We start from the raw sequence: 23546 nt of genomic DNA on the forward strand, positions 1-23546 counted from the left end.
AACACTCATTTCAGAATACATCAGTTGGCTGGCGCGCATCCTGGAGATCGACGAGAAAAATGCAAGAATAACATCAAAGTGTCACACTCACACATGAAACGCAACAGGAGAAAAAAAAAAAAACAAAGGAGGCCCAACACGAAGTGTGTGGAACAGCTAGCTGTCCTTTTTTTTCCCCCAGCCTTGACGTCGATAAAGCAGTTTTTTTTGTTCGAGCTTTCGGTGAGGCATTAAATCGGCATCACTGTGCGCCACTTGAAATATTTCTCAAGGGAAAAGTGGTGATTTAATGTTTTGAAGCATTATTTGCTGGTATTAAATGCCAATATAATGCTGATTTAATGCCGCTATTTAGTGCCTGGCGGTTACTTGGGTCCCGCTCTCGACAGTCCCTTCACTATCGACAAGGAAAGGGTTCACTGTATTATCAAATGATAAATTCTTCAAAACTGGAAAAATTAAAACTACAAAATGTTATTTATTTTTCAGAATTACATTTATTTCCTCGTTATCTATGGGAGATTCTAAACTTGACTTGTGTTCCACCTGAAAGGTGCCGTAAGGTGATGCATTTACTTTTCCGAACAAATTAATGCTTTAAATTTATCAATAAATATGCTTAAAACCTATTTACAGTAAATATTTCAATAAATACTCGGAATGTTTTTTTTTTCACGGTGCACAACTGCAACTACCATGACCTTTCTAATCTTATGTACACGACATGATAGTACGAGCCGTGGTTCACAATTTCAGTGCGAGTTTAACTACATACTAAGCTGATTTAGGGTTACCTTAAAACCGTTTGAGATGCTTGTACAAATTTACAGGATGATTTTTTTTGTGTTTATGTTTCATTGATTTTTTTTGTTGATTCTTAAAAACTAACAAGTTCTGACTTTAAAAATTAGAATTAAAACGATTTTAGCTAACATTTAAATTTTATTTTGTACACACATACGCCGACGCCACGTTGACTTAGTTGGATTCCTCGCTGTCAGGTCACGTGACATTGATCTCCTCGTCAGAGTCATCCGAATTCGAATCATACTCGTCGTAGTACAAATTGTCCGACGAGCAACTGTTTGACCGTTGACTGCCACCGGTGAAGATCGTCGCGCCTGGCCCTCCTCCCGCACCGTTGAGCAGCATCTCACGATCACGATCCACATTTGCATAAAAGCTGTTGATCAGCTGGGGCCTCGGGTGCTGCTGGGGCTGGCCGTTGGGGCCGCTGATGTCATCGAACTCGTACTTAAAGTCCATGCCCGGTGCACCGGGTTTGGCCAGCTCGAACTTGGCCGGCTTGAAGTTGATCAAGGCGGATGTTTTCGAGGGAAGTCCACCTCCGCCCATCAGGGGTGATTTGGAGGACTGGGGGGAGGCTGGACCGGGCGGTGATTGTTGCTGTGGGTCGGAAATTGTTGGAGGGGGTGGCGTCGACGGGGGTGACATGGACTGTTGCCGATCGGTGCGCGCGTCCGACAGGTCTGGATTTGGGTTGTTCTTGTTGGGGAGGGTCTGATCGCGGGAGCCTCCGTTAGCGAGCAGTTCACGCTCCTTCGAGTTGCGCCACTTCATGCGACGGTTTTGAAACCATATTTTGACCTGCGGGAAGAAGGGATATATTGTTATTTTTACTTTAGTAAATTGATTTTGAATCTTTTTTATTTGAAATAAACACTGTGAAGTTGAAGTTGAACAATTCATCGTCTTTGCAGATTGTTGCCATAATTTAAAGTAAACTTGCAGGCAATGATTCGTTACAACCAACGCCGACGACGATGGCAGCAAATGGGATCCTGTCAACGCCAGACAGGACACACACTCCGTCCGGGATAGAAAGGCAAAGGGAGAGAGAGGGGTCACACGCGCGCTTGACAAATATGTGGGAAATGCCGGTCGAGATTTATGCTTTCTATGCTGCTGCTGCTGGGTGTGCGAATGTTTTTGAGGAGGTATAATTATTGGTATCACTTTGGGATTGAAATTTATCACCGGCAATTGGAAACTGAAAGTCATGCCGGTAACAGTTATTACTTTCAGACAATTAGTTACGCAAATTCCACCACACATCCCAAATTTGTAACGATTTCTCGTGATGCGTAAAGTGACAAATGATGCTTTGACAAATTCATTTCTTTGTGGTTGCAGAGTGCATCAATCACACAATAATGGCTGAGATATTCCCACCAAGATTTCCGACCAAACGACGTTCCACTCGAGTTGAACCCACTCGATGTAATCGCTACATAATCCAATCAACCAAGATCTCCAGCCACTTCTCAAAGAGCCATTCAGCAAATCCCCCGGCGATCATTAATTTACATTCACAAATAAACAAACAAGAACCCAACACAACAAGAAGGTCACCCTCGCTCTTCCGGAGCCCTTTCCGGCGCGCCTAATAGAGTGGGTGGCGGGCAGGATTTCCTCGCTGCTTCCTGGGCCCGTAGGGCGTTAAACCGCAACCAAACGACGGCGCGCGACGCCCTTCCCAGAAGCCACGTTAACCAACCAAATAAATATTTGAGATTTTTCAAGCCACCCTTCTCGGCATTATGCTTTAAAAGAATGCGCTGTTGCTGTTACGGAAGGTTAGAATTGAATTGACACCCAGGGATCGCCGCAGGGAGTCGTCCTGTCTGCTGTGGCCGGATCGGTCCAACGGGGAGATGGGCCTGGTTTGTGTACTGGATTTGGGCTGCGTGCAAATAATGAGTGGTCACGTGGAGGGAATAAAGCTTAGCGGAGATTTTGTTTTGATTGTTGAAAGATGTTGTCACGCGCGTTGGAAAATGATTTTAGGAAACTGCTTCTGCTAATTGTTTGAACACTGTAGATTTTGAGCTAGTAATGATAGAAGCCAAAAAATGTCATTTTGTCTTCCAAACTTTTCCAGTACAGGCACAGTATGTTGTTTTAATTAAAAGCAACATCAACAACAATTTAAAAAAAATAAATACTTACAATTTTTGTTATGTGAATAAGAAGTCAGATTTATCTTTAAAAATGCAATGCAGAAAACCCCATTTTAGATTGTTTTCAGTTGAAAAGACTTCTACTTCCATTAAACTTTTCATGTATTTTGAAGAAAATGACAACAATTTTTGTCCCCCAATTTTTCAAACCAATTTAGAAGGCGACATAAACTTGTGTGCCATTACCTGAAATTTTGAACAATATATTTTTGCTTTAGTGAAACTACTGGAACTTAAAAAAAATATACTTTCATGTGAGCAAAAGGTTCATTTTGCATAATTTGTTCGTCCCTACAATTTCTGTATTACCATCTAAAAAAAATCGTGTTCCCATGTTCATCTTATGTTCAACGAAAAACATTTCTTCTCTGGTTTTTGTTATCTTCAATCATTTCTAGTATTTTTGTAAAACGTATATACGTTTATCACGTTTTTTTTAATTGAAGACCTCTTCTACAAACTCAAATCAACATCTTTTGCCAATTCGTAGTTGATAATGACTTTCTAGCCACTTGTTAATGTAAACTCAAAAAATAAATATGAGTCGCAATAATTGATAAAACAAATAAATTTGCATTAAATGACCGGCGATTTTTTAGAGATTTAGAGCGTTCAGAAAATTTATTGGAAATTTCATATCACAAAATATTTTTCAAGATTGTCAAGCAAAGATATTTCTTCTGAATTATTCTTATTAATACCTTTAACCTCATTGAAGACATCATGATATAAAAACTGTTCTCGAGATACAGATTTTGATTATTTTGATAGCATTTTTGTTAGAACATTTACCAAAATTATATTAAGATCTGTATGAACGAATCAATAATAAAAAATTGCCCTTTTTGGTCATAGTTAAAATACTAACACATTTAAGGCATTTCAACAATTTTCATAAATTTGCTTATTTTTAGAAGAAATTCTCGTGGGTAAACAAATAAGATTTTATTGCCAATCGTAAGAAAAACAATCAGTTTTCAACCCTTAAAGTGATCGTTTTGCGGCACCTTAGATTGGTCACGTACGCACTTTTTCAGCATTGATAAACGAGTATGCTGATCATTGACGCAAATATTATGGTAAATCCCACGCAAAGTATTCCTCCCCACGGATGATTAATTCCATTAGATTTGACGACATTTCTACCATTTGAACACGTTGTTTAGCGTCTCGAAATTTCTAGCTGTAAAATATTCATAAACTTTTGATGACGCTGACGACTTCCTGCTTCTCCCCAAGCAGCTGTGAACCAAACGCAATGCCGCATTAAGGAACTCAATTTTCGCTAATATTTTTGGGAGATGAATTCATCAATGATCTTTTTTTCACACGTTTGCGTCACGGCGTTCCCACACGCGTACATTACCCTTGGTGGTCAAACACTGGACGGATATTTGAAGTTTGTTCAAATATCATCATCAAATCAAAAACAGTCACATGACAAATTAACAGCAACTGATTTGCCAAAATTTACCCATAAACGGTTACCAAAAAACAAGCAACCAGGAACACGACAAGGAAGCACAACCTTCTAAATAATGTTTTCAAAGTTCATTACCGTTTTCGCTGGTTTTGCCTCTCGTGTGGGCAAAACAAACTTCATGCTCGCTGCAAGTCCGAAGGTCGGCTTTCGCGCGCGCCAACTCAAGCCAACAGTGCTTCCACGTTCTTCGATTAGAGCAACTGTTTGCCTTTTAAACCATTCAAATGGACTTTCAGATGACGGGATTCGCAACGGAGTCGTATTTCGGGTTCTTGTGCTGAGTGATTTGTTGTAACTGTTTCCTCGTTCAAAAGTCTGCACTGTTTGACCAGGGTTCGGTTTCATTCACTTAGTTGCAAAGTGATTCAATATGGGAAACATATGATCTTTCTCGCTGGCTGATGGTGAGGGTGACTTTGCCGATTCTTCTGTTTTGACGCGAGGGGAGAAGAATATCTGGCATTTATCGATTTTTAATTCACAGAAAACAAATCAGGAACAAAATTAGCTATGAATCTACTCTTAAAAGCGTATTTGTTAGAGTATAACAAAAATGACTTTTGGCGGGCATTCAAGGGTTTGATCCGGTGGGCATACTAAGTGGGCATACTAATATATATATATACCAAAAACATGAGCAAGGATCTGACCAACATGCCAGTGATTTTGAAAATAAACGCTTAAGTGGCCAAAGTGCCTCAAAAATTGCCATTTTTGAAAAAATCTTTTTGTACGGTTAAATCCTATTCAAAATTCAAATGCGCCAGCTCCTGTTACGGTGATAATTTCATCATATTCGTGTTACTGAGACGATTTCACAATAGAAACATGCGCAAAAATGATTATTTTCATCCATTTAAACTCTTCAAAATGAAAGTTAAAAAAATAAGAAGCTGCTTTTTTCTGGTGTCATCTAGTATCCTTGGAAACGAACTTGATTTTCAATAAATGTGAATTGAAGATTTTTTTAAACTTTCATTTTTTAGAGGGTTAAAATGAATGAAAGTAAACATTTTTGTGTATATTTCTATTGTGAAATTGTCTCAGGAACACAAAAATGATGAAATTATCACCGGAAAATTTGATCTAAGGGGTCCCCCGAGCAAAAATTTACAGCCAAAAAATTCACTTAAAGTGTCTATTTAATACGTTAAACTGCCTTACCCAAAGCGTTCTTAGTTTCAGATGGTAGTCCCAGATGTCCCCTACAAGCTGCAGGTCAAACCGAGTTGATTTCTGGATGGAACACTTTTTTTATTTGAGTTTTAAAATTGGGTAATTCTCCGCCAACTCACACAGCAGTTGCCCCGACCCCTCTTCGATTTGCGTGAAACTTTGTCCTAAGGGGTAACTTTTGTCCCTGATCACGAATCCGAGGTCCGTTTTTTTATATCTCGTGACGGAAGGGCGGTACGGCCCCTTCCATTTTTGAACATGTGAAAAAAGAGGTGTTTTTCAATAATTTGCAGCCTGAAACGTTGATGAGATAGAAATTTGGTGTCAAAGGGACTTTTGTGTAAAATTAGACGCCCGATTTGATGGCGTACTCAGAATTTCGAATAAACGTATTTTTCATCGAAAAAAACACTAAAAAAGTTTTTTTGCAATTCCGTCGTGAAACTAGTTACTTTTCCTGTTATTCTTGAACGACGAAATAGCCTACTTTTCTGTACCAAAAATAACAGAATCGAATAGCAACACTTTTCAAAATAAATGCTGAAAAGTTCTACTTTTCAGCACTGAAATGGGTGCTGAAAAGTTGAACTTTTCAGCACTTGTTTCGAAAAGTAACACTTTTCAACATTTTTTTGATTTAAACGATTTATTGACAAAATACATAAAAATTTGACTTAAAATTTTACTCAATGGGTGTTTTTCGGAATTGCAAAAAATGTTGTATGGAACTCGTTGCAAAACTTGATTTTTTCAGCACTCTTCGTATTTATCCAACTCGGTGAACCTCGTTGGATAAATGTACGACTCGTGCTGAAAAAATCCACTTTTTGCAACTTGTTGCATAAACTACTATTAAAATTCTCCCATTTTCCGTTACTCGACTATAAATTTTTTTGGAACATGTCATTTTATGGGAAATTTAATGTACTTTTCGAATCTACATTGTCCCAGAAGGGTCATTTTTTCATTTAGAACAAAATTTTTCATTTTAAAATTTCGTGTTTTTTCTAACTTTGCAGGGTTATTTTTTAGAGTGTAACAATGTTTAACGAAAAAAAGTTTTGAAAAAGTTACTTTTTGCGTTTCTCTTTGTTTCGTCGTCCGTGTCTGTCGCGGGTGACCATGAACGGCCATGATCGATGACGACCAACTTTTTCAAAACTTTTTTTCGTAAAATCGCGATAACTCGTGATGTTTATAAGCAAACCCCTTATGTCTATATATCAAAATTTTTGTAATTGTCTGCTCTACAACTTTGTACAACATTGTTACACTCTAAAAAATAACCCTGCAAAGTTAGAAAAAACACGAAATTTTAAAATGAAAAATTTTGTTCTAAATGAAAAAATGACTCTTCTGGGTCAATGTAGATTCGAAAAGTACATTAAATTTACCATAAAATGACATGCTCCAAATTTTTTTACAGTCGAGTAACGGAAAATGGGAGAATTTTTAAAACTTTTTTAGTGTTTTTTTCGATGAAAAATACGTTTATTCGGAATTCTGAGTACGCCATCAAATCGGGCGTCTAATTTTACATAAAAGTCCCTTTGACACCAAATTTCTATCTCATCACCGTTTCAGGCTGCAAATTGTTGAAAAACACCTCTTAGGACAAAGTTTCACGCAAATCGAAGAGGGGTCGGGGCAACTTTTCCCGATTTCGTGTGAGTTGGTAGAGAATTACCCAATTATGCTATCTTTTCACTAAAATGCCGATAGCTCCCTTTAGATTTAACCATTTTGGATGCTTCTTTCTGAATTTTGTTGCATTTTTCAAGTCCTTTCAGATGCATTTTGAATTTTGAAATTAAATTAAATTTTGCCTAAGTTTATATTTTTAAGATTTTTGACGTTTTTGAACCTTCAAATATTGTGTCCCGATTTACCCTACTTCCCGTTGACCTAGAGTGCTCATATTTTGGCCAGATGCTAGTTTTATTTGTACAAACAACCTCTGAAAATTTTAGGCAGATTGCTGAGGTCGATGCGAGATGGGTATGCTTTGCTCGTACACTGAAAAAAAAAATAAAAGTACCATATTCCTAAATTCTAGGAATTTTGGCTCCTTTCCTTATTAAGTAATTCAAAAAACCCGATTACTTAATAAGGAAAAGAGGCAAAATTCCTAGAATAAAGGAATTTGGTACTATTTTTTTTATTTCATTGTAGACTCCCTCTTAAATAGTAGTTTATAAAACAAGTTGCAATAATAAGATTATTCCAGCACGAGTTGTACATTTATCCAACGAGGTTTACCAAGTTTGATAAATAAGACGAGTGCTGAAAAAATCCAGTTTTGCAACGAGTTGCTAACAATATTTTTTGCAATTTAGAAAACACATTTTGAATGTAATTTATGCCAAACATCCACGTGTTAAGTAAATTCCCCGTTTAAAACAAAAACAATCAAAAATGTTACTTTTCGATACTAGTTTCAGTGCTAAAAAGTAGAACTTTTCAGCACTGGTATTGAAAGGAATTAATTTTTCATTCTGTTAATATTGGGAGGAAAAACTAGGCCGTTTTGCTTCTCCAGAAGGACAGGAAAAGTTAACAGTTTCACGGCGAAATTGCAAAAAAGAATTTTAAGCGAAACCTTTTTTCGCTTTAGTTTTGCGTGCGTGTGTTTGATCATCTCAAAAGCCAAAAAGTTTCACTTGTCAAAAAGTTTCACTATTCGATACAGTTGCTGATAATTAGGCACCGAAATGAGTGCTGTTTTAAACTTGAAAGCACTGTTATTTTTTGGTGATGGTATGTAGGTCGTTTTGTAACTATCGAATGAGAGGAAAAGTTATTGTTTTCCGAAAGGATTAGTAATAATAAAGTTTTGTAATTTTATTAAATTCCAAAGGAAAAAGCAATTTAAAAATTCAAATTGTTGTATTTATGCCACCGTAAAATAATTCCAAATATCAATGGATTTTTTTCTTTCAAAACCGTGGCATAAATCTTCATAGGCACTGATGAAGTGTATAAGTTAGAAAATATTATAAATTTTTCAACTTATAAATAATTTACAGAAATAAAAAAACTCTTCTCTTTGGGCAATTCCATGTCAAATAGACATATCACGCTTATGTAAGTAAATTTTGTATACATGGAGCCAGTTGCATTCGATAATTACATTTGAGAAGGGGCAAGTAAGTCAAATATTTTTGTATTTTGTATTTTAAATATTGCTGTATCTCGACGCCGTTGCATCATCCCAAAAAGTAATTGAAGAAAAATTTGTAGAAAATTTGGCCAAATTACTGTAAAAATACACTGACAGAAAAATACACGCCGCTTCTATGCGTTTTTTTGATTTTCATTTTTAAGAGTCAAATTTTAAGGTGAGCCTACGATTTTTTGGTTAAATTTTTTGTGGAAATTGTCCAAGATGTTACAAAAAGACTCACGAAAATTTTACATAATGTCACCATATTGACCATTATTTTAAGTTTAATTCTTATGAAGTTACAGCGGGTTTGAAAACAGAAATGTTGAAAAAAGGGGTTATGGCACATTTTTGGCAATTTCTTTATGAGAGACTAGATTCTTCAGTATTCTTCTAGACTAGATTCTTCAAATATGTTAGCTCATCCGATTTCCCAAAAGTTTGTCTACAAAGTTTCATTGAAAACGGAGAGGGTCGAGAAAAGGAACATAAAAAACATGTTTTGGGCTAGAATTGCTTCTTTATGACAACAGAAACTTTTTCATAAATAAAGTTTACTTTTTTTATTTAATTTATTTTCAATGAGAAAGTGTAGTCATAACATCCGTAACTCTGTGAAAGTATTTCAACATCCAGATGATTTCCAGCAAAAACAATTCGCAATAACTCCACGAGCAACAATCAGAATCGCCAGACATAAGTGCATAATCAATTAGCAATGACGTGGAAGGAAAAGCGGAAAAAGCTATTAAGTGCACACAAAGCGAGTAATGGAATCGGTGCCACTGCTTCTGGCCACCATCGTTTGAGCTCCGGCTTACTGCTGGTGCTGCTGTTCTGTGCTACCTAAATCCACCCACGATCGACACAACAATGGACCTGCGGGATTGAAAAAGTAAGGAGTACCCGACAGCAACAACAAAAAAAATCTCGCCATTGACGACCTTCTGACGGCCGGAGTTGAAATTGGACCTCCGGAGGCCGCCAGGCAGCATCGGAACATCACTCATCATCGAGGTGAACCAAACCACCAGCGCCAGTCGAAAGGGACGCGAAACAATCAAGATTGTACAACATGACAAATAAAGAAACGATTGCAGAAGCTTGAGGGAGGGGGACACGGAAAAGTCCGGAGGAAAAACGACGAATCTGCCGTTGACATTTTTTCGACTTTGATGTTTTCTCGCTCTTTCGGTACTCGAGGCCACGAGAAAGAGAGGGAGAAGGTTTGAAATTGATTTAATCTGATGTTATCGGGGGAACGTAATGAATATTTTCCGCTTTTCCGGAAGTTTTTCTCCGACTTGGCTGAGTTTTATGTGCACATAAGTTGGGATTATGTACCCCAATGATGCTCATGAGCCGTGAAATCACCAGAGCTCCTTTCTTCTCCTCTTTGGGCGGCGAACAGAAAGTTTTTCTTGCGGGTTTTTATTCGAATAAATTTATGGATTTGCCGGTGCCGGTTTGGGATTAATCTTCAATTAACTTATCATCCAATCTTTCAAGCTGAAGGAGTGGGGGATGATGGACGTCATACTTTCATTATATTGGATCGCCATTAGGTTGACGTTTGGGTGGGGAGAAAACATTAACGAACCCGGATTTTGAGGGTGAGATTTGTAATTTTATACTTCCGATTCCACTTGACGATCATTAGGAAGGATAGAATTGAAAAGTCCATGGGCTGCGTTGAAAAGTATGAATTTAAATCTTTAATTTGCTTTACTTTCAGATGTACAGTTATTCAGATCAATGCCCCAAGAACTTTCCGAGCTCTGGTGCGTAGACGATGGTCCTTCAGTAGCCTGTCCCCTCACGGCAACACCAGCCGACTGCAGGCAAGTCAGATCATCGTCTGTTTGTGAGTAATTGCATTTAGAAGGTGACAATGGCAGCAGAAGTGTTTGTGTGTGTGTGCCGGCAATTTTCCATGGCCTGGAACCGTCTCCCCTCAATGTTTCAGTTCAGATTCCAGCTAGTGTCGTTGTTGTTGGTGTTTGCCCTCCGGCAAGGAATGTAAGGCCGGCGCCGGTAATTTTGCGAAAGAGTTGACACTGGGCGCTGTCGTCGTTGCTCTGTTTGGTGCCACTTTTAATGACCTTTCGGGTGCGTTTGAAAAGTGTGAGACCGACAAGAATACCAGAGAGTGAAAAGATGAAATATATTGGACCAGGTCCTGCCATAGTGAAATTCTCAACTCATTCCGTGCCGGGAACATCGCAAAAAGTTAGTGTGGAAATGTTGTTCTATTCCCAAACGGATAACGAGCGTGGGAGTGACTTTTGCTTCGTGTCTGGCGATGAGGTTGAAAATTTCATAAAACAGGATTAAGTTGTTATCTCACCGACAGATATCCGAAACAGATTTCCGAGCGAGCAGAAGAGCACAAGTAGGAACGAACGGTATAGCGGCAGATACACTGATGTGGACGGACATGGAATACATATGTTCGCTGCACGTTTATCATTTCAATCATGAGTTTACCCTGGGGGAAGATTAGTTCCGTACTGGCTGGCTGAATCTGCAGTTTGGGATTGTGAAGTACAACATTTCGTTCAGATTTGTGATCGTTGGAGGAAGAGAGAAAGCAATAGTTTAATCTGAAAATCATTCTGTTGACTGAAGAATTCAATTAAATCTTATTTATCAATTTCCAAATGATCCATCAAAAACATTAATTGACGAACCAAAAAAATATAAACCTTTTGATAAATTCGATTTGTTTTGGAATATTCTGGTAATTGTAGTCTGTACGATCAAATCATTACAAAAGTTAGGGAATTATTACCTTCAATCGTTTTTTTTTTTTTTCAAAGCATTTCAAATCAAGCCGATAGTTATGACAATTGTACATTAAAGTTAATTCAACGACACTTGGAAAAATGCCAGTTATTTGCTAAATTCTATCACAATCAGAGCTATACTGCCCCTGATCGCATAAATGTCCCATATGCATTTTCATCGATTTCGAGTTATTGATGCAGTTTGGTTCAAAATCGTGTGCTCTTTCAAAAGAGCCTATAACACTCAGTACTTTGTTCTAGAAATAAGGAGGAATTCCATTTTTTTTCACGAAAATTTAACACGTAGCCTTATGTATGGGACAAAATTCAAATGCGTTTTTCTCAGCTTGCTGTTTTTGCATATGGGACATTTATGCGAACATGGGCAGTAATAATTATTTCAAAAATTAAAAACATACATAAATTAATCTTGAAATAGCAACAACTTTCAAACAATGTATTTTATCAAAAATGGTGACGGGTGGAAATAACCGAAAATGTCTGTATTTTTTTTAACTGAGTTTTGCGACGAGTCTCCCGAGAATATTCATTTCATATTGATTAACGTCAATGGATCATTTCAACCAATTCGTACATGTTTAACATTTGGTTTAAGCACTGAAACATGTTCTGCTAATTGGAAACAAATGCATTAAAAAATCTTGGTCATACTACTTTATAAATGAAAGAAATTTAAAATAATTGACTAGCGTCTTCAAAGTTTTTATTTTTGTGTATTTTTTTAAAGGGTTAAACTTTGAGGAAGCCTTTCCTATGATCATGTTGCAAAATTCGTATTTTTTTGAAATTTTTGACATGTTTCAAGGGAAAAAATCGCATCTCTTGAGCCATAAAAAAATACGATTTTTGTAATAAAAAAAACTAACCTAATCCACCTATGTGGTTGATGCCTTCCTCACTTTTCACCAAAAATGGGTAATATGAGTGGTTTGGACACACATTTCAGCTTTTTTAGTTCCAGAAAAAAACAGATATAACTTATGTGGTAATAACTCGAGACAGGGTTGCCAGATCTTCAATGTTTGGACTCATTCAAAAGGCCTTTCAATTACCTAACCAACGATGGGTCGGATGATGGATCCGGACATCGTTTACATACATTTAGGTGAGATCCGGCTTTAAAAAAGTACATAAATATCACTTAAGTGGTCATAACTCGAGACAGGGTTGCCAGATCTTCAATGTTTTGGACTCATTGGAAAGGCCTTTCAATTACCTAACCAACGATGGGTCGGATGATGGATCCGGACATCGTTTACATACATTTAGGTGAGATCCGGCTTTAAAAAAGTACTTAAATATCACTTAAGTGGTCATAACTCGAGACAGGGTTGCCAGATCTCCAATGTCTTGGACTCATTGGAAAGGCCTTTCAATTACCTAACCAACGATGGGTTGGATGATGGACCCGGACATCGTTTACATACATTTAAGTGAGATCCGGCTTCAAAAAAGTACATAAATATCACTTAAGTGGCCATAACTCGAGACAGGGTTGCCAGATCTCCAAAGTTTTGGACTCATTGGAAAGGCCTCTCAATTACCTAACCAACGATGGGTCGGATGATGGATCCGGACATCGTTTACATACATTTAGGTGAGATCCGGCTTTAAAAAAGTACATAAATATCACTTAAGTGGTCATAACTCGAGACAGGGTTGCCAGATCTTCAATGTTTTGTACTCATTGGAAAGGCCTTTCAATTACCTAACCAACGATGGGTCGGATGATGGATCCGGACATCGTTTACATGCATTTAGGTGAGATCCGGCTTTAAAAAAGTACATAAATATCACTTAAGTGGTCATAACTCGAGACAGGGTAGCCAGATCTTCAATGTTTTGGACTCATTGGAAAGGCCTTTCAATTACCTAACCAACGATGGGTTGGATGATGGACCCGGACATCGTTTACATACATTTAAGTGAGATCCGGCTTCAAAAAAGTACATAAATATCACTTAAGTGGCCATAACTCGAGACAGGGTTGCCAGATCTCCAAAGTTTTGGACTCATTGGAAAGGCCTCTCAATTACCTAACCAACGATGGGTTGGATGATGGATCCGGACATCGTTTACATACATTTAGGTGAGATCCGGCTTTAAAAAAGTACATAAATATCACTTAAGTGGTCATAACTCGAGACAGGGTTGCCAGATCTTCAATGTTTTGTACTCATTGGAAAGGCCTTTCAATTACCTAACCAACTATGGGTCGGATGATGGATCCGGACATCGTTTACATGCATTTAGGTGAGATCCGGCTTTAAAAAAGTACATAAATATCACTTAAGTGGTCATAACTCAAGACAGGGTTGCCAGATCTTCAATGTTTTGGACTCATTGGAAAGGCCTCTCAATTGCCTAACCAACGATGGGTCGGATGATGGATCCGGACATCGTTTACATGCATTTAGGTGAGATCCGGCTTTAAAAAAGTACATAAATATCACTTAAGTGGTCATAACTCGAGACAGGGTTGCCAGATCTTCAATGTTTTGGACTCATTGGAAAGGCCTCTCAATTGCCTAACCAACGATGGGTCGGATGATGGATCCGGACATCGTTTACATACATTTAGGTGAGATCCGGCTTTAAAAAAGTACATAAATATCACTTAAGTGGTCATAACTCGAGACAGGGTTGCCAGATCTTCAATGTTTTGGACTCATTGGAAAGGCCTCTCAATTGCCTAACCAACGATGGGTCGGATGATGGATCCGGACATCGTTTACGTGCATATAATTGAGATCCGGATATTTGCGAAAACACGTTTTTATACATAACTTTTGAACTACTTATCGAAACTTCAAACAATTCAATAGCGATGTATGGGACCTTAAACCAAGTCGAATGCAACTGGTTCGATCAAAATCGGTTCAGCCAGTGCTGAGAAAACTCAGTGAGAATTTTGGTCACATACATACATACACACACACATACACACACACATACACACACACATACACACACACAGACATTTGTTCAGTTTTCGATTCTGAGTCGATATGTATACATAAAGGTGGGTCTAGGAGCTTTTAATAAAAAGTTCATTTTCAGAGCAGGATTATAGCCTTACCTCAGTGAGGAAGGCAAAATGCTTTCAAAAATTGAAATCCTGATTAAAAATTGTATTATACATTACTCTTTAATGTTAAATCAAATTTAAAATCGAAAATTTCTTCTCATAAATTTTAATGCATAGTGCCATTTTCGAGGTGCATAAAGATTCATTTTGACTAAAAATTATTTTTCAGCTTAAAACAGTAGTGTTCACAATACGGTGCCTAGAATATGAAACTTTAAAAAAAACCTCGCCCCACAAGCCCCACAATCTTGTTCCTTAATTAATCTCAGGACTCTGAGCCAAATTTGAGCAAAATCGGTCAAAATTTACTCACTGATACTCGGGCATAAAATTTGTACTGGAAAAATCTTAAAAAATGAATGAACAACCAAATTTTCAAGTTACGATAAAAAGTTTTTCATTAAAACAGGCCACTTACTAATAATTTGGTTGCGTATTTAATTTAAATTCAATAGACAAATAAGCCCCCAAACATGGAATCATCATCACTACTGTCATCATCAATCAGCACCATCATCATCAAAACAGTCTTTCCTCATAAAATTGTTCAGTGCGCATGCTCATTTTTGTTTCCACTAGAGTGGGAGGAAACTCCCTCTCTCTCTTTCTCACAGTAAGTTTCCACATTTTCCCATTTTCCTTCACCATTCCAAGAAAGAGCGCATATTTTCTTTCTCTTTCAACGACTGAGCAATGCATCTGAGCAGAAAAAAATAGAAGAAAACTCTCCTTTCACGGGTGGATCATGGCGGCCAATTTATTCAAACGATTTGAATTGGAGAGATGAACTGAGATTGCGGTTTTTTCGCTTCTCCACCGAGAATTGTGAGCAGTTTTTCTCGTTGTCCCTGGCGGTGATAAATAAAATCTGCCAGAAGAGGGCAAAACATAGTTCGGCCAGCTGTTGGGAAATGCTGATTCCACTGACGATGATGATGATCGTTTTGCTCTTGTTGGCTTATGTGCTACTTTTTTTGTATGTAAACAGGGCGGAGCAAAATTCTTTTGTGCTACTCGACTTTTTTTTCCAACCGTCAAAACCGTAGTTAACTGAGTGTGGTTTTGGCCATTTCGCAATGTTAGGTACAGACACTATGTTCTGCTGTTAAGCCCAACATGCTCAAAGTATGCTGATAACTGCTATAAAATTCATTCCCCTGCACTATTTTCCCAGCGGAGCTGAAAGTTTACATGTCGTCGTCGGTTGGCGATTATATTTAGATATTTTATGTACGACATTTTTCACAGCAAAATTCAATTAGATGACAAAACAAGAAATCCCCCCGCGAGGCCAGTGTAAACAGATGAATAAATCATTAGCAGAAAGCGGTGCGATCCTTGTGGAACAACTACAGTAGTGGATGTGGCTAAAGTGCGGGGAAAGTGTGGTACCAACCTGGGAATCCTTGAGGCCGAGCCGCTCCGCCAGCTTCTTCCGGTCGGGTTTGCTGATGTACTTCTGGAGCTGAAACCGTTTTTCCAGCCCTTTTCGCTGAGAGTCTGTGAATTATAGTGAGATAAAAATGTAAATTATTTTGTTTTAGTTTTGGTTTTAGAAAATCCCTTACACATAAAGATCAATCAAGCATATCAACAAATCAATTTAAAATCTATGGTTGAAAATAAATAGAACCAAAAATGTTTATTTTGCAGAAAAAACGATGTATAACAAAACCATAGCTAAGAACTTTCTACGATTAAAAAAAAACTATAACTTTTACGCTCAAGTTCATATCATTGATGAAAATTTGATTGACTTTTTAGCGTAATTTTTTCATCTCTTTCAGAACTTGATTTTGCATGTGTTATTTATATATTGTAAGAATAATAAAAGCCAAAACATCAAATAATTACAGAGCTGTATATAAATGTTAGAGAGTTTACAAAAATTTCTGAAAATATGGTAAAGTTTACTGTCCATCATTTCAAAAAAACGGATTTAACCTAATTTTGAGAAATCAAGACTTGAGTTCGAATCATCTGTTAAAACTTAAATTTCATTAAATTAGTGTCTATCTTGTTTTGATTACTGACGCAAAAAAAGTGAATAACATTGTTATGGGAAAATAATGCGTTGACCAAGATTTGTTGCAAAAATCAAAAATGTTTTTTTTTCTCGGAATAAATCATTCAATTTCAATTGTGGGCTGTTTAATGACCTCTCCCTTAAATGCCAAACATTTTAAAATTAGTCAAAATTTCTCTTTTAGACAAGCTGACATAGGGCTTAAAAACAATAAAAGAATCTCAAACCCAAAAACATGGTCGATTCGATATCATATTTTTTTTAATTCTAGTGGTTTTCAAGCTTGCACGGGTCATTTGTGGAAAACTACTGTTCACCCTCTACCGCCAAATTTTTTTTTCGTTTTTTTTTTATTTTTCCCGTGTTCAGGAGATCATTTTGAGCAACTTTTGTCCAACGAAAAACTTTACTTATCTTGTTTTACGTTTTTCTTGTTTCATTTTTAGTTTATATATTTGCATTCATCTTAATTAATTGTTGATTTTATGTTTGTTTCTGATATTATGTGGCTAATATTACCACCTCATATCATTACCTTTTATCTATTGATTTTTTTTATTTGCTGTAAAGCCACTTATTCATTTTCTGCATGTATTTCACATTTTTTTACTCTAGAATGAATCCATTATCATATAAATTGTTTAAAAATGCTTAGAGGCATAGTTTGGGATAATTTAAAAATTACTGCATTCAAAAATACATATAATAATGAAAATGTTAGTGAAAAACATAGCAAAAGTTGACCCCAGAAGAAATGATTTTAATTTTAAACATTGGCAAAGTCACATAAAATAAGTCACATTTCCAACCCTAAAATTTTCTTAAATTTTGAGAGTTCTTCTTTCTTATGTTCTTAGAGATCAAAAATTGGTTGAAAAAATAGTTTTGCCGAATTTTTTGAAAAAAAATATGTTTTTTTCATCAAAATAAAAGTATTTCGAGCCAAAATAAAGATTTTGCAGCATTTTTCAAACATTAAATAAATTTACTTTGAAAATTGTCCTACTGTAAATGCTTTTAAGTGTACAGTTTTTAATTATTATTTGTTTTTCAATAACACGTTAAACTAGTAACCTTCAATATAATTCGAGCTGTTCTTTTTGTATTCATATTCATAGTTGCCTAGCTTTTGAAACTTTTACAAACTACTTGAAAACTTCTTCTTGTAGTACTTAAAACGCTTCTCTGCCAAGATTGGTATGATTCGTTTAATTCGTTTTTTTTCCATTTAGCAAGTCTTCAACCTATCAATTTTACCCCGCAAGAATTTACTTTATTTCGTAGCAAAATTTTAAAATCAGGATTTGTAACATAGGATTCGTCTTTACTTCAAATTTCCCATATTTCATCCAAGGTAGGGGCCATCAATAAACCACTTGGACACTTTGAGAAGGGGTTAGGGGGAGGGGTTGGCGACTGTCCACGCTGGTTTATGGATGGTCCCTTAGTAGAGTTTCGATAAATCGTGGCACCCGTAAATGAACTTTGTGTTGTTAGAAAAATGCGTAACAAGTTTGACAGCTCGCTTTGCTGTCAAATATTGAAATATCTTGATGAAACATTTATAGGCGATTCTACATGTAGTTAACCATTTAGAACATGTTTTTTTCAAAAATAAGCAGTCATGCAATTTGAACGGAACCCGTTCTGCGTTCGTTCTCATTCATCAAAATGAACTGAACCCACAGCGCAGGAGCCATTGGTTTTCGTTCCAAAAACAGAACGTAACTTTTTCGTGCCGTTCTCTTCAAAGTTTTGAACGCGTTCTGTGAACCGCCTGTAGCCAGAGGCTCTCTATGGCAACTGTTTAGCTCAAATAAACATTCAGTAATGCTATTTGTATAGAGCTTAGTTAGCTCGGTGGTAACATGCCAGTATAGTATTCAAAGGGAGTGAGTTCGAATCTCAAATTTTTGAAATACTTTTTTTTGTGTAGTTGGGTGCCAAATTTTAACGCTCGCTGAAATTACATTTTGTACAAATCAAGGGAAACTCCGGCTGGGAGGCTAGGGAGACTAAAAAGAAACAGCTCAAAGGCAAAAATCATCTGAATACACCTCCAACTAAAATGGAGACGTAATCTTATTGTCACCGTGATTTAATGGTAGTTTATGCAACAAGTTGCAAAAAGAAGATTTTTTCAGCACGAGTTGTACATTTATCCAACGAGGTTTACCGAGTTGGATAAATACGACGAGTGCTGAAAAAATCAAGTTTTGCAACGAGTTGCTTACAACATTTTTTGCAATTTCGAAAAACGCGGAATTATATGTCAAACATTCATGTGTTGATTAAATTCATCGTTCAAAACAAAAAAATACTTACTTTTCAATACTAGTGTTGAAAAGTTCAACTTTTCAGCACCCATTTCAGTGCTGAAAAGTAGAACTTTTCAGCACTGTTATTGAAAGGTATTAATTTTCCATTCTGTTATTTTTGGTAGGGAAAAGTAGGCCGTTTCGGTTTTCTAGAAGGTCAGGAAAAGTTGACAGTTTCACAGTGGAATTGCAAAAAAACTTTTTCATGCTTTTTATGTTCAGGAAAAAAGAGATTCGAACTCACTACCTCCGATTACTAAACCTATTTGCTACCACTAAGCTAGCAGTACTGCCTTGTAAACAAATGATTAAAAGTCAATAAAGTTCAGCTAGTCTACTGAGGTTTTATCTAAGGAAAATGTTGAAGTTCTGAACTGGGTTCTCCGTTCGTTTCAAAAAAGCCTACTGAACGAACGTTTCTTAGAGACGAGCGTTCGTTCTAAGAGCTGTTATTTTTCGTGTTGCTGTGTGAACTTGAACGAACGGAGAACCCGTTCAAAAGCATGACTGAAAATAAGTTCAGTCAAGCAAATTATACCTGAAAACACCGCCCGCCGCATCATCCCCCGTCGGGGTTTCCCTCGCGTCGAGTGCGCCCACGGAAAGCCTTGTCCCGGCGGCAGCGGAAACACTTGGGGACCTCCTGCAGAGTTAGAAGAGAGTGCGGTCAATGATATGAATACTAGCTCTTTCTCCCTTTCTCGTTCAAAGGGAAGATATATCTTACCCGGCAGATAAGGATTCCGACAGTGGGCCAGCAGCGAGTGCAGATGGGGATGGTTGAGGCCATGCTGGAGGAACGGCATCGGTCGACTGGGGAGTGGTTTCGCAATGATTTTATTATCTCGGGGTTGCTGCTGCTGCTGCTGCTGTTGTGGTTGTTGGGCTGCTGACTGCTGCTGCTGAAGACGAGTCCCATCATCTTGTAAGTCGGGACTGTTGGGCAAACTGCCAGCTTCACTGGTCGTATTACTACAGCTATTATTGCCGTTGCAATTACTACCACTGCTGCTGTTGCTGCTGCCGTTGTTGTTGTTATTGTTGTTGTTTGCAGCAGGACTTGCACCGTTCATTTGCACTAGGTGATGGGGATGATGGGGTGACTGGGACTGTTGGGGGTGATGTTGTTGATGGGGGTGGTGAAGCTGGGGGTGATGACTCGTGAGAAACGCATGATTTGCTAGGTGATTTTGCTGGATTAGATTTTGTTGAATATAAGGCCAAAGATGTTGAGGTTGGATAAATTCTGTAATGGAAAAAGAAAAAAAATCGTTCAATCAGATATCAATAGCAATATCAATGCACAACTTTTCCAAAAAAATATGCTATCCAGCATATTCGATCAATAAAAAAAACGAACCCGACCGTGACCGGTTCTGCCCATTTTTGGCAGCGGTCACTCCCATAACGGGCACACTTCCCAAAAGAATAGAACGATGTGTTTAATGTCATTTTATTGACTGACTGACGCCCCGTCAGAGGGCCAACAATTTATGCATCGCCCGCCTTTTTTTCGTTTTGTTCTTTTATCACTTTTCAATAGACTGTCGGGACCATTTAATGGATGGATGGCCAATAAAAGGGCATAAAAAAACGACAATTCCCGATAATCGCCTCGACATACCGCACAGACAATCCCCGAGCCCGGCCCAGCCCAGAATTAGGATAAAAAATCGCTGCCCAAGATCGTAAAATAAAACTTGATGCATTGTCGACTAAATACCAGTTGTTCAATGGGTGCATCGACAAAACAACGACGAGAACAAAAAAAAAACGGCAAAACCTAATCACTCTCAATAAAGCATAAAACATAAAATAACAATAAGCATCGATGGTCTTGCAGCATGCGCTTTTTTGCGTCAGGGTTAGGGTGTCAGAACATATTGGAAACAGTTAATTTCCCTTCCTTCGGGAGGGATTGCACATTTCCAGACCTTCAATCACCACCTTGTGTGCACACAGACAATAATTTAAACATGATTATAAATTGATGTTTTTACAGCCTGGCTGGCCCTCGGATCTAAAACCCGTCGCTGTGGAGAAGTGGATTGTTTTTTCAATCCCGTAGCCCCGGAGGATTTGTGTCAATCTGGTACACTGTTTTGGGTTGTTGTTCCTTTCAACCCAATGTTGTTACACTCATTTTTTGGACTCTTCAAGAGCCGACTTATCAAAACTGCACAGCACCCCTCCGCTGGGTAAAGCTACTGTAACATTGCTCACGGAACCGGTACCAGAAGCCCAACCGCAAAACGCAGCCAACAACGTTGGAAACGCCTTTTATTTTTGTTTGGGATTAGGAGATTTAATAAACTGTTTTATCGAGCGTTGCAGACGGTTCTTGAAGAGACGATCTTTGGAGGACATTAGCGCTTGAAATTAGCTATTTTTTTAAGACTGCAGGGTAGAGTCGTTGATGGGGTTCCCGTTTTGGTTCGGGCGGTTACTTTTTAGCAGCTGGGCAATTGTTCACGCTGATGATGCAACTGGATGATCATCCGAGATTCATTATGCGATTTTTAAATTTAAAAGTCAAGTGATGCAAGACAACCATCAATTGCATTTTTGAAGTGCTAATTAAAATTTGTTTAGTTTGTTTTCTCTCAACATGTTTTGGTTTTCCCAAAATTATTTGCAAAATTTGTAAACAAAATGTTAGAGCATTTCACAATAATGATTGAACGTTTTATAATGTATTTTTTTAGGTTTGTATAAAACATTGACCATCCATACTCTTCTATAAATTTCTCATGTAATACTTTTGAGTTTAAGGTAGGCCATACAACCTGTTATTGAGTTTGCGGACGTTCTTAGGACATTAGACAGTTGCAAGTATTTTTCATAGTTTTTGCCTTTCTTTTCAAAACTGGTCCAAATAATCAGGACCTCATCAATCGGCCCGAAATTTCCAGGGGCTATATTATCGTCTAACGTCAACGACAATGGTTATCGTTATCGTCATTACGATAATTTTATCGGCGATGATTTTATTGCCGATAATTGACGATAACTCATTTTTAAAATCTTTTTAAAATCGACTTAATTCAACCATATCATATTGAATTTTCAATCCTTTCACTAAGAATAGAAGAAATTATAGAATACTCAAAATTATTTGCCAAATTCTGCATTTCTTCGAAAGTACTCAAATTTTCAAAATTTGAAATATGTGAACGAATAGAAATTTTGTACGCTTTTTTACTTTTTTATAGTTTTTTTATTACTAAAATTTTAACAAAATATCCTATTTTTTCAAAATCAACTCAAAATTTGCAATATGGATATCGAGTGGGAAGCGAGACTTTTTTTGATGTTTTATCTTATTCGAGTTTTTTTTTTGCTGAAAAATATTTTTTTTACAAAATACCATATTTTTTTCGAAAATTATCAAATTTTATATGATTTACAATAAGTGTATCATACGAAGCAAAATTAGATATGCATTTTCAAATTAGTAAAATCTTGTTTTAGAAAATGCTAAAATTTTCACAAAATATCGTATTTTTTCAAAAGTACTCCAATTTTCATAATTTGTAAAATGGGTATCAAACGAAGCGAAATTGTGTAATATGTATCATTTTTTTATAGTTTTATTGAATGGTAAAATTTTCAGAAATCATCGAATTTTCGAAAATACTCAAAGTTTAAAAAAATGCATTATAAATATCAAACGAAGCGAGATTTTTTTTCCTTTTACAACTTATCGGATTTTTTTTAATTTAAAAAAAAGCTACCGTAAAAAACTACCGTACTTTCCGTAAATACTCAAAATTCACAAAATACCGTATTTTTTCAAATTCAAAAGCACTCAAATTAGTTTTGAATGCGTTTGCAATTTATTTATGTTTCATTTTTGTGAAAAACTGTTTTTTTTTTCATTCTTGAAAAATAAATAATATTTCTCTAAAAAAACTATGCATCAGTAAAAATGCATTCAAAATTTTACTTCGTTCGATACACATATTGTAAATCATGAAAATTGGAGTATTTTCGAAAAATACGGTTTTTATGAAAAAATAGGTATTTTCAAAAAAAATATAAAAAAGTGAAAACGCAAAACAAATTTTGCTTCGTTTGACACTTATATGGCAAATTATGAAATTTGATTACTTTCACAAAAATAAGGTATTTTGTGAACACTTTTGATTATTACATTTTCAAATAATATCTTCTTAGTAGAGGTATTAAAAATTTAACATAATATGGTTGAATTAAATCAATTATAGAAAGATTTAATAAATGAGTTATCGTTGAGATTATCGCCGATAGAATTATCGAAATGACGATACATTATCGTTATCGTCATCGAGCGTTATCGATAATTTTATCGTAAACAACCTTAATCTGGAAGGGCTCAAAAAATGCAACAAAATGAACGGTGAATCATCTCACTTGGGACAATCTCAATTTTCAAACTATAAAAAAAAGTTTTCCATCCAGATATCAACTAAATTCGACCTGGAGCTTGAAGAGGACATCTGGGAACTGGATACTGATTTAAATT

The 23546-nt window shown here is 36.7% G+C and overlaps 1 protein-coding gene across 1 annotated transcript in view; it reads right to left on the minus strand.

The window, feature by feature from the left end:
- Positions 1 to 479: 479 nt before the first annotated feature.
- LOC6049345 overlaps positions 480 to 23546 on the minus strand; it is a 35003-nt gene continuing 11936 nt past the window's right edge. Inside the window, exons 2-5 of the mRNA XM_038266068.1 lie at positions 19770 to 20288; positions 19581 to 19685; positions 16095 to 16198; positions 480 to 1608 (exon numbers count right to left, since the gene is read on the minus strand). Of these exons, the coding sequence (XP_038121996.1) occupies positions 1003 to 1608; positions 16095 to 16198; positions 19581 to 19685; positions 19770 to 20288 (1334 nt within the window). The 3' untranslated portion in view covers positions 480 to 1002. The remainder of the gene's footprint in view (positions 1609 to 16094; positions 16199 to 19580; positions 19686 to 19769; positions 20289 to 23546) is intronic.

This window comes from Culex quinquefasciatus, chromosome 3 (assembly GCF_015732765.1).
Source record: "Culex quinquefasciatus strain JHB chromosome 3, VPISU_Cqui_1.0_pri_paternal, whole genome shotgun sequence".
In the NCBI taxonomy this organism is placed as follows: Eukaryota; Metazoa; Arthropoda; class Insecta; order Diptera; family Culicidae; genus Culex; species Culex quinquefasciatus.